General features: G+C 39.7%; 1 protein-coding gene across 2 annotated transcripts in view; it reads right to left on the reverse strand.

The window, feature by feature from the left end:
• Window positions 1–13,928, reverse strand: part of RTKN2 (rhotekin 2) — an 89,098-nt gene extending 75,170 nt beyond the window's left edge. For both annotated transcript variants that reach the window (XM_073353428.1, XM_073353426.1), the window contains exon 1: window positions 13,675–13,928. Coding sequence is in view for 1 of the 2 variants with exons in the window: in XM_073353426.1 (XP_073209527.1) it covers window positions 13,675–13,680 (6 nt within the window). In the remaining variant the exon portion in view is untranslated. The remainder of the gene's footprint in view (window positions 1–13,674) is intronic.
• Window positions 13,929–14,128: the final 200 nt, after the last annotated feature.

Genomic DNA, 14,128 nt, shown 5'->3' on the forward strand with positions numbered 1-14,128 from the left:
CTTAATAGCCATTGATGGACCTATCCTCCAGGGATTTACCTAGTTCTTTTTTGAAGGACCCACCACTTAGGAAACATTGTGTTACAGCCTTTTTCCTCTAGATCTGAGAAGGCTCTCATCGAGCACTCCAGGAGAAATAATTTAAGGTGGGACTCTCTCACTGTTTGAGTCCTCTTTGAAAACGAAAGACAAACTGAATACACATTGAGCATATGCCTGTCCCCAAGGCAAAAGTCATTTTGAGTGCCCATTTTTCAGTGGAATAGTCACATTCACAAGAGGGAAATGTTTTGAAGCATGAGGACTTTGCTTCAGTCATGGAGGCTAAATCCCAGTGTTGGAGTAGTTCCTAACACTAACAAAGTTGTTCTGTTTTTTTTTTACAGCCAACAGAGAGAAAAAATATAATCAGAACAAACTAACAACTATATTATCTATGCTAATATACTAATTAACTATATATACAAAAAGGATTTGAGTTGCATAATCTGCACGAGAAGCGGACATGGATTCTCTCTTACAAACACGTCAGTAAGAAGGAACCGAGGGATGGTTGGGCCTGCTCCATCCTTTGTGCCCTTAGATAGAGGTGTGTGTGTGAGAGAGCATCCAGGGTGCAGACACGCTCCCAAGAAACATTGCTGGTCAAAAGAACCAATGTCATGTGCATGGGGCGAATGCACACCAGAAGCAGAATCCATGTGGGCAATCACTTGAAGAAGAATATATATGGTAATAGCTCTAGGACTGGTTGAAAAAAAAAAAGTGCCCCTGAGAAAGCAATTTCTGAGTTGACAGTTCAATTATTAACACAGATAACAGATGGAAGAAACAGCACCTGTTTGGTATGTGTAGTGAAAAAATGAACAGGAGCAAATACTATTTGTTCACCTCATCATTTAGAGTCTTCTACATTGTTGTGATACAGTTTGTGAATTAAAGGGGCACTGGCATAGAATTATTTAATCATGTGCAAAAGCATCACTCTGACTGCAGAAATGTTTCTACTCTGTAAGCAATTAGTTTGCCTCATTAGCTATCTTAGTTATACTTAGGGGTCTAAGATATCTATATTTCTAGTGAATTTGTTTGATCTGCATGTACAAATTTTATAAATATGCTGTCTAGTCACAAGGCTATAATTTTTGTTAGCTTCTTCTAAGTTACAAATTGGCTGTGAACTGCATAGATGGGCTTCTGTCATTTTGGTGTAGGGTGACCAGTTGTCCCGATTTTATAGGGACAGTCCTGATATTTGGGTTTGTTTTTTTTTAATATGAGCTTCTATTACCCCACTACCTCCTCCTGATTTTTCACACTTGCTATCTAGGTCACCCTATTTTGGTGGGATGAAAGGAAAGAGAGGAGATATAGAAAGGATTAAGGTAAAATGTTACATTGGAGTATGAAAGTAAATTCCTAATGAGAAGTAATAAATCATTACTAAATAATGTGGTTTTTTTTTAAAATCAGCACGGTAACCATCTGTGGTTGGAGATTTATTTATGGGTCTTACTCTTGCAGGCCTTACTCAGGTAAAACTTCCAAAGCTATCAGTTCTGTGCTTTCCCAAGGGTGTATATATCAAGAAATTACAGAGTAGTTCAATCAGAGTTTTTATTTCTAAAGACATAACACCAGTCAGCAAAAATAGTTTTTAAAATTTGGGGCTGACTCTTAGTTTTCCATTTGGAAGGTTTCCAGCTTCTACTTTTCTACCATTTGTTCCTGCTAAGTCAGAACTCGACTGTCCTTCTCTCTATCCTACATTATTAGAGGTAAAGCTGTACTCTTTGAACAGTAGTGTTCATTGCAGTGTTATGAAGCCATATGAAATGTGAGGATGGAATGTGGGTTGTTTGAGGTTTTTGCTTTGTCTTCTGTATGAGAGTTCAGAGAGATTTCCTTATTTATTTAGAGTGAAAGATACACGTGAAGACTTTGCCCCTATGAAATATTCCCACAAGGAATCCACACTGAAATAAGAACAATCTGGTGAGTCATCCTTAGGCTTGGAAGGATTAGATTTTTATGGGCAAATGTCAGTAACTGTTGATTTTACTGCACACACACTAACACAAAAAAAAATTTCCTTTTGATAATAATCAAAATTTGCAGATATGCGAAGTCAGACAAGCAATGCTTGAGAACTTAGATTTTGATTTAAGGATATTGACTTGGTATATTTTGACGTGATGTTGTTAACTTGTGGCTAACGGCAACAAACTTAATTTTTTTAATCTCAACATCTACTGTCATTAAATAATTGTCTGTCCCACCCCCCATTTCTCCCAACTTCGAAAATTTAAATAGATAAAAATAAATGCTTAAAAATAAACAAGTATTATCTGTTGAAAATATATAAAAAAAAACCAAAAATTGCATTCTGCCAAGCCTAGTCATATTGATGTCAAATGCTTGCGCGTGCTATAGAGCTGAAGTAGTATTTTTGCTGAGTCACTCTGAGGTTAGATCGATTTTGTCTGCTCCAATAAAAGAGGGGTTAGAATGTGTGTCTCTCCGGCAGATAGATCTAGGGGCAGAGAGATCCAGACAAGAAAATTCTATAATGAAATCCTGGCTCTACAACAGTTAGACTGCTGCTGTGCTGAGACCTCTGCCTATCATGTTCACCAATATTGTTTCATTGTTTCCTTGTACTCCCCCGTATGTCTGTATCCACCTTGTTTTCCACAGAGATTGTAAGCTCCTTGGGGCAGGACCCATCTTTTTTTATTCTATGTTTGTGCAGCACCTAGCACAGTGGGGTCCTGATCCATGACCAGGGCTCCTAAGTACTACTGTAATACAAATAATAAAATAATAATCAGAATAATAAGTCAATAGAACCAGGATTTCATGCTAGGCACAACCAAGCTATCTTTTGCTGTTGTTTAATTTAACATTAAGGTCAAACCCCAGGAAAAGGATAAGTTTCCACTCTATCCAAGATGTGTATATGCTCTGCTTAGTGCAAAGTGCTAATTATACTATTTTTGCCTCTGAGGAAGAACTATATTATTCACAGTTATTATAAAGCTGAGGTTTAATAGTGTGCACATTTTACCTGTGGTTGGGTTGTCAGCTATTTCTATAGTCCTTCTAACTGTTTCATGATCTGCTATATGAGCAGAGACAACATCCTATTTCATTTTTATTGTTTTCAGTTACAAATAATAGCAATAATAAATAGTATCTTACATTTTTATAGCCCATTTCATCCTGAAGAATAAAAAAGAACCAGTGTCGCACGCGTGTGCGTGAGTGAGAGAGAGAGAGAGACACACAAGTCTATCCATATTTGGTTGCATAGATTTTCTAGACTTTGAGTATAGTCATCATAATTATGTAAATAAAGTTATTTTAAAAACAAACTAGAATTCTAGAGCACTGTCCCAGCCACTATTTCAACCTGGGGGAAAAAAGCCATTTAACAAATTAAGAAATGTTTTAGGTTCTCCCCCCCCCCACCCTTGAATAACTATATAATATTTTTTAAGTTTAAAAAATGGGGGAATATTTCACACTCCTAAATATTTTTCCAAAACAGGTAATGTGTGTTCAACAAAACAATTAGTCACTTAATTTGGGGATGGATATGGGAGCAAAGAATATTTTGATGTGGGCAATTTGTTCTTGTTCTGTAGGTTCAAATTATATTGAGCTAACAGGCATCTGCCTGCAACAAAATATGAAAGAAAGACATCAGCATTTTCCTTTGGGTAAGCCACATTCTTTCAATTTTCAGTCTCAAATTTAGCCAGATGTGGCTAATCATACATGCCTTCAAGACTGTATCCAGCATATTGCATGGAACAAGGAACCTGAGAATGTTTATTTTGCATGTGAAGAATCTTGCTGCACATGGGCTTGATTCTTCAAGATGATGAACTCCCTTGGCTTTCGTTGCACCATCACACCACATGTTTGTTTAGTAATGTCCTGTGATTGATGTCTTTTGTAACTGTCTGCAATAGTGCTTAGCACACAGTTTTTTGAAAAGGTCTTAGATGTTATTTGAAGTCTTCAGTATTTCATTTTAGTCCACCTAAATGAGAACATCTCCAATTCCTGAAACTTCTTTGTGCACAAAATCACTTGCCCATGCCAGTGACTTAAATTGCTGACATTTTTTTGGTACGAGTCTTATAAATAGTAAGTATGTGTCAAGGTTCCTTCCCCACTCTGAACTCTAGGGTATAGATGTGGGGACCTGCATGAAAACCTCCTAAGCTTACTTTTACCAGCTTAGGTTAAAACTTCCCCAAGGTACAAACTATTTTACCCTTTGCCCTTGGACTTCCACTGCCACCACCAAACATTTATCTGGGTTTATTTTTATTAGGAAAGCGTCGTTTGGAAACATCTTTCCCCCCCAAAATCCTCCCAACCCTTGCACCCCACTTCCTGGGGAAGGTTTGGTAAAAATCCTCACCAATTTGCATAGGTGACCACAGACCCAAACCCTTGGATCTTAAGAACAATGAAAAAGCATTCAGTTTTCTTACAAGAAGACTTTTAATAGAAGTAAAAAAGAATCACCTCTGTAAAATCAGGATGGTAGATACCTTACAGGGTAATTAGATTCAAAACATAGAGAATCCCTCTACGCAAAACCTTAAGTTACAAAAAAGACACACAGACAGGAATATTCATTCTATTCAGCACAGCTATTTTCTCAGCCATTTAAAGAAATCATAATCTAACACATACCTAGCTAGATTACTTACTAAGTTCTAAGACTCCATTCCTGTTCTGTCCCCAGCAAAAGCATCACACAGACACACACAGACCCTTTGTTTTTCTCCCTCCTCCCAGCTTTTGAAAGTATCTTGTCTTCTCATTGGTCATTTTGGTCAGGTGCCAGCGAGGTTACCTTTAGCTTCTTAACCCTTTACAGGTGAAAGGATTTTTCCTCTGGTCAGGAGGAATTTTAAAGGTGATTACCCTTCCCTTTATATTTATGACAGTATGAAATAAGATAATACCACCAGCTTGTTTTTACCAAAACATATCTAAGAATTCTAATGGGTAAAATTAATCAAAACCAATACATTAAAATGCATTTAAATTGCAGTGTTAACTTCATCACGCTTGTGTGTAATGTTGTACTATTTGGGCATTATTTTGAGGCAAAAGGCAAAGGTAACCAAAAGGCGCAGTCCTGCAATAAGTTCTGTGCGGGCATACCCTGTCACTCAGATAGGTCTCACTGCAGGATTGGGGCCAATCCAGCAGACATTATTCATGCAAGAAGTTCCACTGAATTTAGTGGGACTGTTTCCCTAAGGATTGCTCACATGGGAAAAGGTTACAGGGACAAGTCCTAGAAACAGCAATGTTTTAAATAGATAACTGGCTGAAATTTACTCCAGTACAGAAGGTCAACACAAGCTCTATGCAGCACTAAGATCAAAATAGGGCTTGCCTTAAATGACATATAGTCCTCATGCTGTCCCTCTGCACTAAGGTGAATTTCACCCTAAGTGCCTATCAAATTGTTCTTATTCTTCGATACATTATGTCTCCATCATTAATATAAGCAATCTTTTATGGAAGAGGAAAAGAACTTCTAATTGGCTGTATTGCTGTGCTTTATTCTTTCTTGGCTTGACTTGTCACTTGGTTACAGCATGAGTATTGAACACTAATGTCAGTCCAGGCTCTAATACCTGAGAGCACCATGCACTTTCATCTCATGGATGTTTAGGAGCTAATAAGCACTCTATACTTTCCTTTTAAATCCACCCTTTTATTGCCTTCCTTTTCTTCATCCTATAGGAAGCCCATTGGTTTGACTGAGCCTTTTTGAAGATGTTATTGTAAAGAAATGGCCTTTCTCTAGTTAACTTGTAGTTTAAAAGGTTCATTAATGCCATTCATTTAGTGCACTTTTCACGTGCAGCAACTTTGATCTGCAAGCCTTTCTTCTGGTGGAGCAATGTCCTTCACACCAATCCTTCACACCAAATGCAAAATAGAAACTACAAATACCAACAACACAGAAGAGAAGGAAACAAGGAAGGAAATGTGGGGTGAGAGGGTCTGAAGGAGGGGAGATTTGGAAACATCTTACTCCTTATTTCCCCCAGGCAGCCAGTAAAACCACTATTATTTTAGATGGGTTTGAAGACACAGGGCTTGATTGTCTCCAGTGCCAGACTGCTGGTTGGCACAGGTAGTGGGCAGGGGGAAGTGCCTTATAGCTCCCTGAGTCCAAGGGCCATTCCTACTCAGAGCTATTTCCAGGCACCTCTGATGTACATCACTCATGCAGGGTCCTTAATGGACCTTATGTCAGTACAGCAGTGCTCTCTTATACTCTATCCCTGACATGCCCTCTCTCTTCCTCAACATGCCCTGAAACCAGGAAGATAAGGAACAGAAGCAGGGACTTGCTTTGGTGCAGATGTGCCAGTAGGGAATTCCCTTCCAGCAGTGGCTGCTGAGTGTCATATAAACCTGGTTGAGACTCTGGCCCTTTATATTGTCAAGAAGAGGCCTTCCCATGTTCCCTTATAGCCTGTCAAATACTCCCATCTTCTGCAATGACTTCTTCAAGAGCCACAAATTTCTGTGGGGTTGGTGTGGGGCACAAAGTGTGTTCACCATAGATCCTACCCTTGCTTACCCCCTCTTCCTTCCTGTCTGGACCTACAGACAGCCATGTACAGCATCCACAGAAGAGAGCAATGATGCTGTGGAGGCATCTGATTCCCACTTCCCTCTAAGAAGAGATTAACACAGAGAGGAGGATCTCCTCTGCATACAAATCAGATCTCAGGGAGGTGGGATTGGGGGGAACAAGGGAAACAGACTCAGACGGTTTACATCATGGTTAGTGGAGGCTGCGCACCACATTCCCTGATATGGAGGTGGACAGTCACCACAGGTTTGGGGGGTTTTTTTGAGCTGGGGGGGATGGCAGACTTGCTCTTTTTACATTATTCTATTGCATTTCTAATTTTAGAAACTTAGCTTCTGTGATTTAGATACTAACACGAACTAATTAGTTGCAGATGATAACTCTCAGTTCCTTTTTACACAGCCTTCTTCAAAATAAGAAAGCCAGATTTCTTTCACTAGGGAAATCAGTGTGATTTATTTAACATTTAGTTCCTGCATATGCAGAAGACATTTGGTATGAAACCTTTAAAGGGATGTGTTCCTCACCATCCAATCTCAATTAGAAAGGCGTACTATCAGAATGAAACTGCTCAAGATTCTGCTTTGATGGTGTGCTTTGTTCATTTCTTTCTCTTTTGCAGAAAATGTCTATATTTTAATAAGTCCCAATGAGAAAAATGCTTTGCTGTAGGGAGAAATCTTTCTTTAAGATATTGTGATATGCCTTATTGCTTTCTTTCATTCTCTTTTTTCCTTTTCTATGTGGGGCAGCTTTTTTTTTTTCAAAAACAAGATCCTATTCTGTTAAGCAGATCTCCATCTCATTTTGAAAGAACTCTGGCAGCAATGGCCATTCTTTATGTGAATTATACTCCTCTGCTTTGCTCTTTCATCTTTTGGGGCACGTACTTTTAGCTAGTTGTACCACAGGTAACTGAACTGTTTGTAATTCAACTTGCTGGACCGATTTAAGCAAAAACTGTTCATTGCATACACTCTAGCCGTACTATTTTAGTTTAAGAACAGTTACAGGTTTGTCCTGCATCCATACTACAGCTATTCTAAACCTTTTCAAGTTACAATGCCCTCTAGGTATGTGTCTGTTACATACCAGGGTACAATTCAGACCAGTGGGGGGCTGCGTCACCTCTGCCCTGCAACCTTGGGTGCCTTACAATGCCTTGCTGAAGTAGCTCCCACCTGGGCCACTCACTGCCTTCCAGCATGCAGTGAGTGTTTGTGTGTAACTGCAGCCTGCCAGTTACACCCTGACCCTCACAAGCCTGGGTTATACTTAAGGGTGACCCCAACACACCTCCACTCCCGGATTTAACCCCAGAAATGTATGTCCTGTACTGCCCTCTCCTGGACAGTAGAAATATTTTAAATCCATTACTCCTTTAAGGGAATAATATACCATTTTATTATCTTAAATAGAGTTACCCAGACACTTCAACTTGAACACATTGGATTAGATAAAACAGTGAAACAAGCTTATTAACTACAAAGAGAAATTTTAAGTGAGTACAAGTAATGCGGCATAAAAGTCAGAAATGGTTACAAGAAAAATACACAATGCTTACTAGTGCCTAACTTAACAAACTATATTAAATTCAAGTAAAATTCCTCACCATATGCTTCCAACATGGTTACTAACCTAACTCTTCAGGGCCAAATTCCAATGGCTGTTTCCTTTTGTTTTCTCAGGTGCAGAGAATGCAATGGGCAGGGAGAGAGGGGGGTGTCTTGGGGTGTTTGCTCCTTTTTATAGTCTCCTCTTCCTCTTTGAAAAGGATTTCCAGCTGGGAACTGGGAGATAAAGAGTCTATGTGGAAGGAAGTTCCCTGCGGGAACTTGGCTTTTTTCACCTGTTTTGAGCATTCTTTGTTTTCCCTTCCTGCTTGATAACTCTATTTACTGCTTAAATGCAAATTAAGGCAAGCACACATTCCTTCCTTTATTTAGGACAGACCTGACTTCTGCCTGGGCAGGGCTTTGGGGTTTCAAACGTGTTAATATCATACAGGAAAATCATATAACTTCACAAGCAATGTTGCCACATATATTTTATCAGGACAATACTGACCAGCAAATTATGCATTTTAAAATGATACCTTACAAGGCATTCCTTGTGCAAAGTTTATTAAAATAGTGTGTAGGGTGTGAATACAGGAGTGCATTCTGTCACAATGTCCTACAGTTTCCAAAAGCAGTGTGTTCTGGTAGATTTCAATAGGCCATCAGTGCACTGGAAGACAGCAGTGGGAGGACAAGGTGAACTGTTTTGGCTTTTTCATGTCCACACTGGCACTAAAATGGTTTAGATTGAACCAGTCCCAGGCCTGTTAAATGCACTGTCTATTCGAAACAGTTCTCTAACTGGTTTAGTTCTACACACTTTTGTATGTGGATGAGAAGCACTTCAGAGAGTATCCTAAAGCAGTGGTTCTCAACCAGAGGTCTGGGGCCATCTTGGGGGCCACGAGCAGGTTTCAGGGGGTCCTCCTAGCAGGGTTAGTGTTAGACTCACTGGGACCCAGGGCAGAAAGTCAAAGCCCCACCACATGGGGCTGAAGCCTGGAGCCCTGAGCCCCACCACCCAGGGCTGAAGCCAAAGCCTGAGCAACTTAGCTTCACAGTTCCCCTTGTGGCACAGGGCCCTGGGCAATTGCCCTGCTTGTATCCCCGAATGCTGGCCCTGGCTTTTATATGCAGAAAATCAGTTGTTGTGGCACAGCTGGGCCGTGGCGTTTTTATAGCATGGGGGGCGGGGCGCACAGCTCAGTGAGAAAAAAGTTGAGAACCTCTGCCCTAAAGCACTTCATAAAGTAGTTTATGTAAAGCTAATATAGCTTAGTAGATAAGTCACTAGACAAGCTGTTAGACAACCTGGGTTCAAGCCCTGGTTCTTCGTCCTAAGTGAGCTTGGGCAAGTCATTTTCTTCCCTGTGCCTCAGTTTCCCCATCTGTAAAATGGGAAGAATGCTACTAATCACCTCTGTAAAGCACTTTAAGCTCTAATTATGCAAAGAGCTAGGTATTATCATCTCCATTTTACAGGGGAAACTGAGGCACAAATAATTTAAGTAACTTGCTCAAGGTCAGGCAGAGAGTCAGTCACATAGTCTGGAATGGAATCCTGCTCTCCTAGTACTGTACTCGGTCCACTAGGCTACAGGTATTTGCACCATGCTTGCATGCTTAAGGTACTTGCACCCACTTTTTCCCTTAGATTGAGCACAGTGTAAAACAACAAAATTGCACCCTCCCTACTTTTACTTTTAATTCCTGAGCAAGATAGGGGGAAGTATCTCTTCAGCTTTTCTTGAGAAAGTTCTCTCCCAGGGATTTTCTGTGTCCTGGATGAAAGGTGTTCAGTGGGAGGGATTTTTTCCACTTGACATATTTGACTATTTTGCCTCAGCACTAGTTCATTTGAGAAAAATCAAGAACCTCAAAATGCAAAGCCCAGTCATTATTGACACCTCTTTTCTCCTTTTTGTTCCTATTTTATCTCTTGTTAGTAATTCTACAGCCTTCTTTCAACATTCGAGCCATTAACATTGTGGCTTCTTGAAAATCATCCACTATGGGACACACTGCTCATAACATCTAGTAAGAAAATGGCTCATTCCTTTTCTTATTCAGAAAAGCATGAAACAATAATTGCTCAGAGGAGGAAAACTAGTCCCAGTCAGCTCCATAAAGGGACTACCTATGAGAGTAGTAATCACTTCTCAGAATCCACAGATGGGCTGGACACTGCTGATGTACTTGACCTGACAAAATGCTACAGCAGGGGTAGGCAACCTCTGGCACACGTGCCAAAGACGGCACACGAGCTGATTTTCAGTGATTTTCAGGTCCTGGCCACTGGTCCAGGGGACTCTGCATTTTAATTTAATTTTAAATGAAGCTTCTTAAACATTTTAAAAACCTTATTTACTTTACATACAACAATAGTTTAGTTATATATTATAGACTTATAGAAAGAGACCTTCTAAAAAACGTTAAAATGTATTACTGGCAAGCGAAACCTTAAATTAGAGTGAATAAAGGAAGACTCGGCACACCACTTCTGAAAGGTTGCCGACCCCTGTGCTACAGGATTCGTAGTATTCTTGCTATCTGCAGCCCCTTTGTTGCCTTGACAACAAAACTCATTTGAAATAGAAAGAGATTTCTTTTATTTTTAGTAAATTGGCTTTAAATGACCAAAACTCAGGTTTTTAATAATTAACTTAAATGCACAACTTATACCTGCCCTAAAAAACAGCCTGCACTTGGCTAAACAGCAACATGGAGCCAGTATGTACAATAATATTGTCTCATCTTCAATTCTTCAGATACAAGGCAACCTTTTCTTCAACTATTGTGGCAGAAAGATACTGGGAAAATTATTTATCCTTTCAAGTCGGTATATTTCATGTAACAAAATGCACAACAGTTCATTTTATTTATCTATAATACAGTGTCTATGCACACAAAGCTAGCATGGGGAACTGATCCTAGGTGCTACTGTAATACAAGTAATTAATAATTGCTAAAAATTCCACGGGTAAAACCCTTAAGTCTTCGCTGGGATTTTAGTTCATCAGTACTCAGGCAAATGCCCATTCCACACACTAAGGATGGACTCAATAATGAACTCAGGATTTGGCCCAGTATCAGTAACAGATAGGGATCAGTACTACAAATTAGCATGTGTATTTGTGACAGTGATTACTTCTCATTAACACTAGAAAGAAAAATACTGCACTTTCCTGTTCATAGTACAGGTGAAAAAAATACACCATTACTGACAAATACAAGCATACACCTATATGTAAATGATATGCAGTAAATACTTGGCCAGATTCTTAGTTCACTTACCCTGGTATTAATCAGGAATAGCTACTGAATTCAGTGTAGCTACACTAGTATAAAACTGATTTGAGATCAGTGCTGGGTCCCTTGACCAGGATTTGAGCGTACAGTGAAAATCTATTGCTCAGTTTAAAAAAAAAATCAATACTGTAGCATAATATTTTAAAAATCACAGCACTAAGTCTACCTGACTGTACCTAGAAAATAACTGGGGCCCTGAGTAGCACAGCGAAGGCCTTGGTAAAAATCTGAAAATTCTGTCATTCAGCCCCACCTTCTGGCCCCTTTAAAAAAAAAAAAAACCCAGGAAGGGCAACATCCGTGAATGCAAGCTAAAGAGATCATAATGAATCTGAATCTACCACTAGGAAAATAAAATAAAAACAACAACAACAACAAAATTTCACCTTGCAGCTCAAAGACTGTGGCACTGTGAACTTGACAGGGGAAGTGACTATAAACAAAAGTGAAACTGACATGTCCAGACTGAAATAAATTTAAAAAGGAAACAAAAAACATAAACAGAGATAGGTACATTAGATTTGTAAAATTATTTGTTTCAGTAATGTGCAGTAAATGCTGAGCACCCTTAACTTCTAGTTCTCCCCCTCACATACATCTCCCTATGTGTTGGCACTCTAAACCATTGTGTGACTTTCACCTTTTTGGAAATCTTAAAGTGTTTGGAAAGATCCTGACTAAAACCTGTGCATACAAATAACCTGAAAAATACCCTCTCATCTCTTGGCAAGATTTCAAACATGACTCATATACTGTAGCTGTGTGAATTTGGGCTTTGCGTAATTTAGGTGTTAGTGCTAAATTCTGCCAATTTCAGATTTAAATTACAGTAGATTAAACTCAGATGAAGAGAATGAAGTATATTCTCTCTGCAAAAATGCACACAACTCCTACTTGCATATGAAGGGGAGGCTACTCGCCAATACTGTTAACTTTAGGAATAGAAAACTAAACAGATGCATTCTAAGGACATGATCCATCAAAACACTTTTGCACATACTTCACTCTAAGCATGTCAGTAGCCCCTGTGAAGTCAGGGAAGAGGAAAGGAATAGGAGGAGTTGGAGAGCTACAGGACCCTAGATCCAATCTTGCTGTTGCAGGTAAACTGGCAAGTGGCTCCTTGTAAGCCACTCATTTTCCCTTCCTAATTCCATGGTGGTCCCTGTTGTAGCCAACTTTAAGAGCAGCTCCTGTGTACACAGATGGAGGCTCGTGTAGCACCCTGACAGCCCAAGTTAAAGCCTGGTACACCTGTGACACTCAGTCCAGCCTCTGAGTGGCATAATTGAATGCTCCTGCCTCCCATTGTGGAGCAGCATGTGGGGGGGGGGGGGGAGGGAGGACAAATAACAGAGCAGTAAAGGGGAACACAAGAGAGAGTAAGGACAGTATCAGGTCACTAAAACTTCCAAAGTTAGCCTCCCACAAAAAAACAAAAAGATTAATGTTGTAATTCATAGCTTTGGAGCTTTTCCTGGTTCAACATTCTCTTGGCCCCTTCCTTTTGTCGGTAACACTTGGTCAGAGCAGAAGGTCAGATTGCCACTTTTTTGACAACATAATGGAGGACAAATAACTCCTACAAAAAGTTTCAGTCTGGCGAGTACACACACTTTAGGGATTAGAAGATGATGCTCTGAGTTTCAACAGGAATAACTTCCTCTGAGGTACTGTTCTGGTGAATCTTTAGCCTTAATCACCTCAAAGGCATTTATCAGTGTGCCCCTATTTTCCAATGTCTAGAGCTCTGTCAATATACTTCACTTATTAAAGAAATGTACTATATCAATGCTAAACATTTATCTCTCCCACATTAAAAAACAACCCATAAACACGTGACATGGGGTATCATTAAACTATTAAAACCCATACTCATCCTGAAAGAAACCTTTCCCGAATCCCCTCTTCTGGCCTCCAAACAACCCCCCAGTCTCACCAAGCTCATCATCAGAAGCAAGCTCCCCACAGACCAGGACCCACCAACTCAAAGCAGCACCAGACCCTGCAACAACAACAGATGTAAAACTAGTAGGCATAGCTCCACTACTACCAGGATCAGTGCCCCCACCACACACCTTTCAAGATCCATGGATCCTACACATGCCTATCACAACATGAAGATTTATGATTTACTACAACAAGCTGTAATTCACTAACCTCCATTTTGTGTCCTCTGACTGCAGAGCTGCTAACGGGACACTTCACCTTGACCAGTCTCTTAGAATATGTGTTAACTTCTTATGCTAAACAATCTGTTCCATCTTGTATTTAGCTGTGACAACGAGCTCTGTGTAAGCTCAAAATCTTGTCTCTTTCACCAACAGAAGTTGGTCCAATCAAAGATATCATCTCACCAACCCATAACATTTGACAATAATGGTCTCAAACACTACATTTTAGAACAGTGACACTTCACTATAATTCCAAGAGACTTATACTTCCTAGACAGCCTTAATATAGTCTCCCAAAATTTGCAAAAGTATGTTCAATGGTCAAGATTATAAATGATTAAAAATCTCATTTGCTAGTCAAGGGATCAATGTCTAATCTATTATTGTAGCTGAGGCCTGGCCCGACATGAGTAATTAACACATGGAAGGATGGCTCATTT

Source organism: Lepidochelys kempii, chromosome 7 (assembly GCF_965140285.1).
Source record: "Lepidochelys kempii isolate rLepKem1 chromosome 7, rLepKem1.hap1, whole genome shotgun sequence".
Lineage (NCBI taxonomy): Eukaryota > Metazoa > Chordata > Testudines > Cheloniidae > Lepidochelys > Lepidochelys kempii.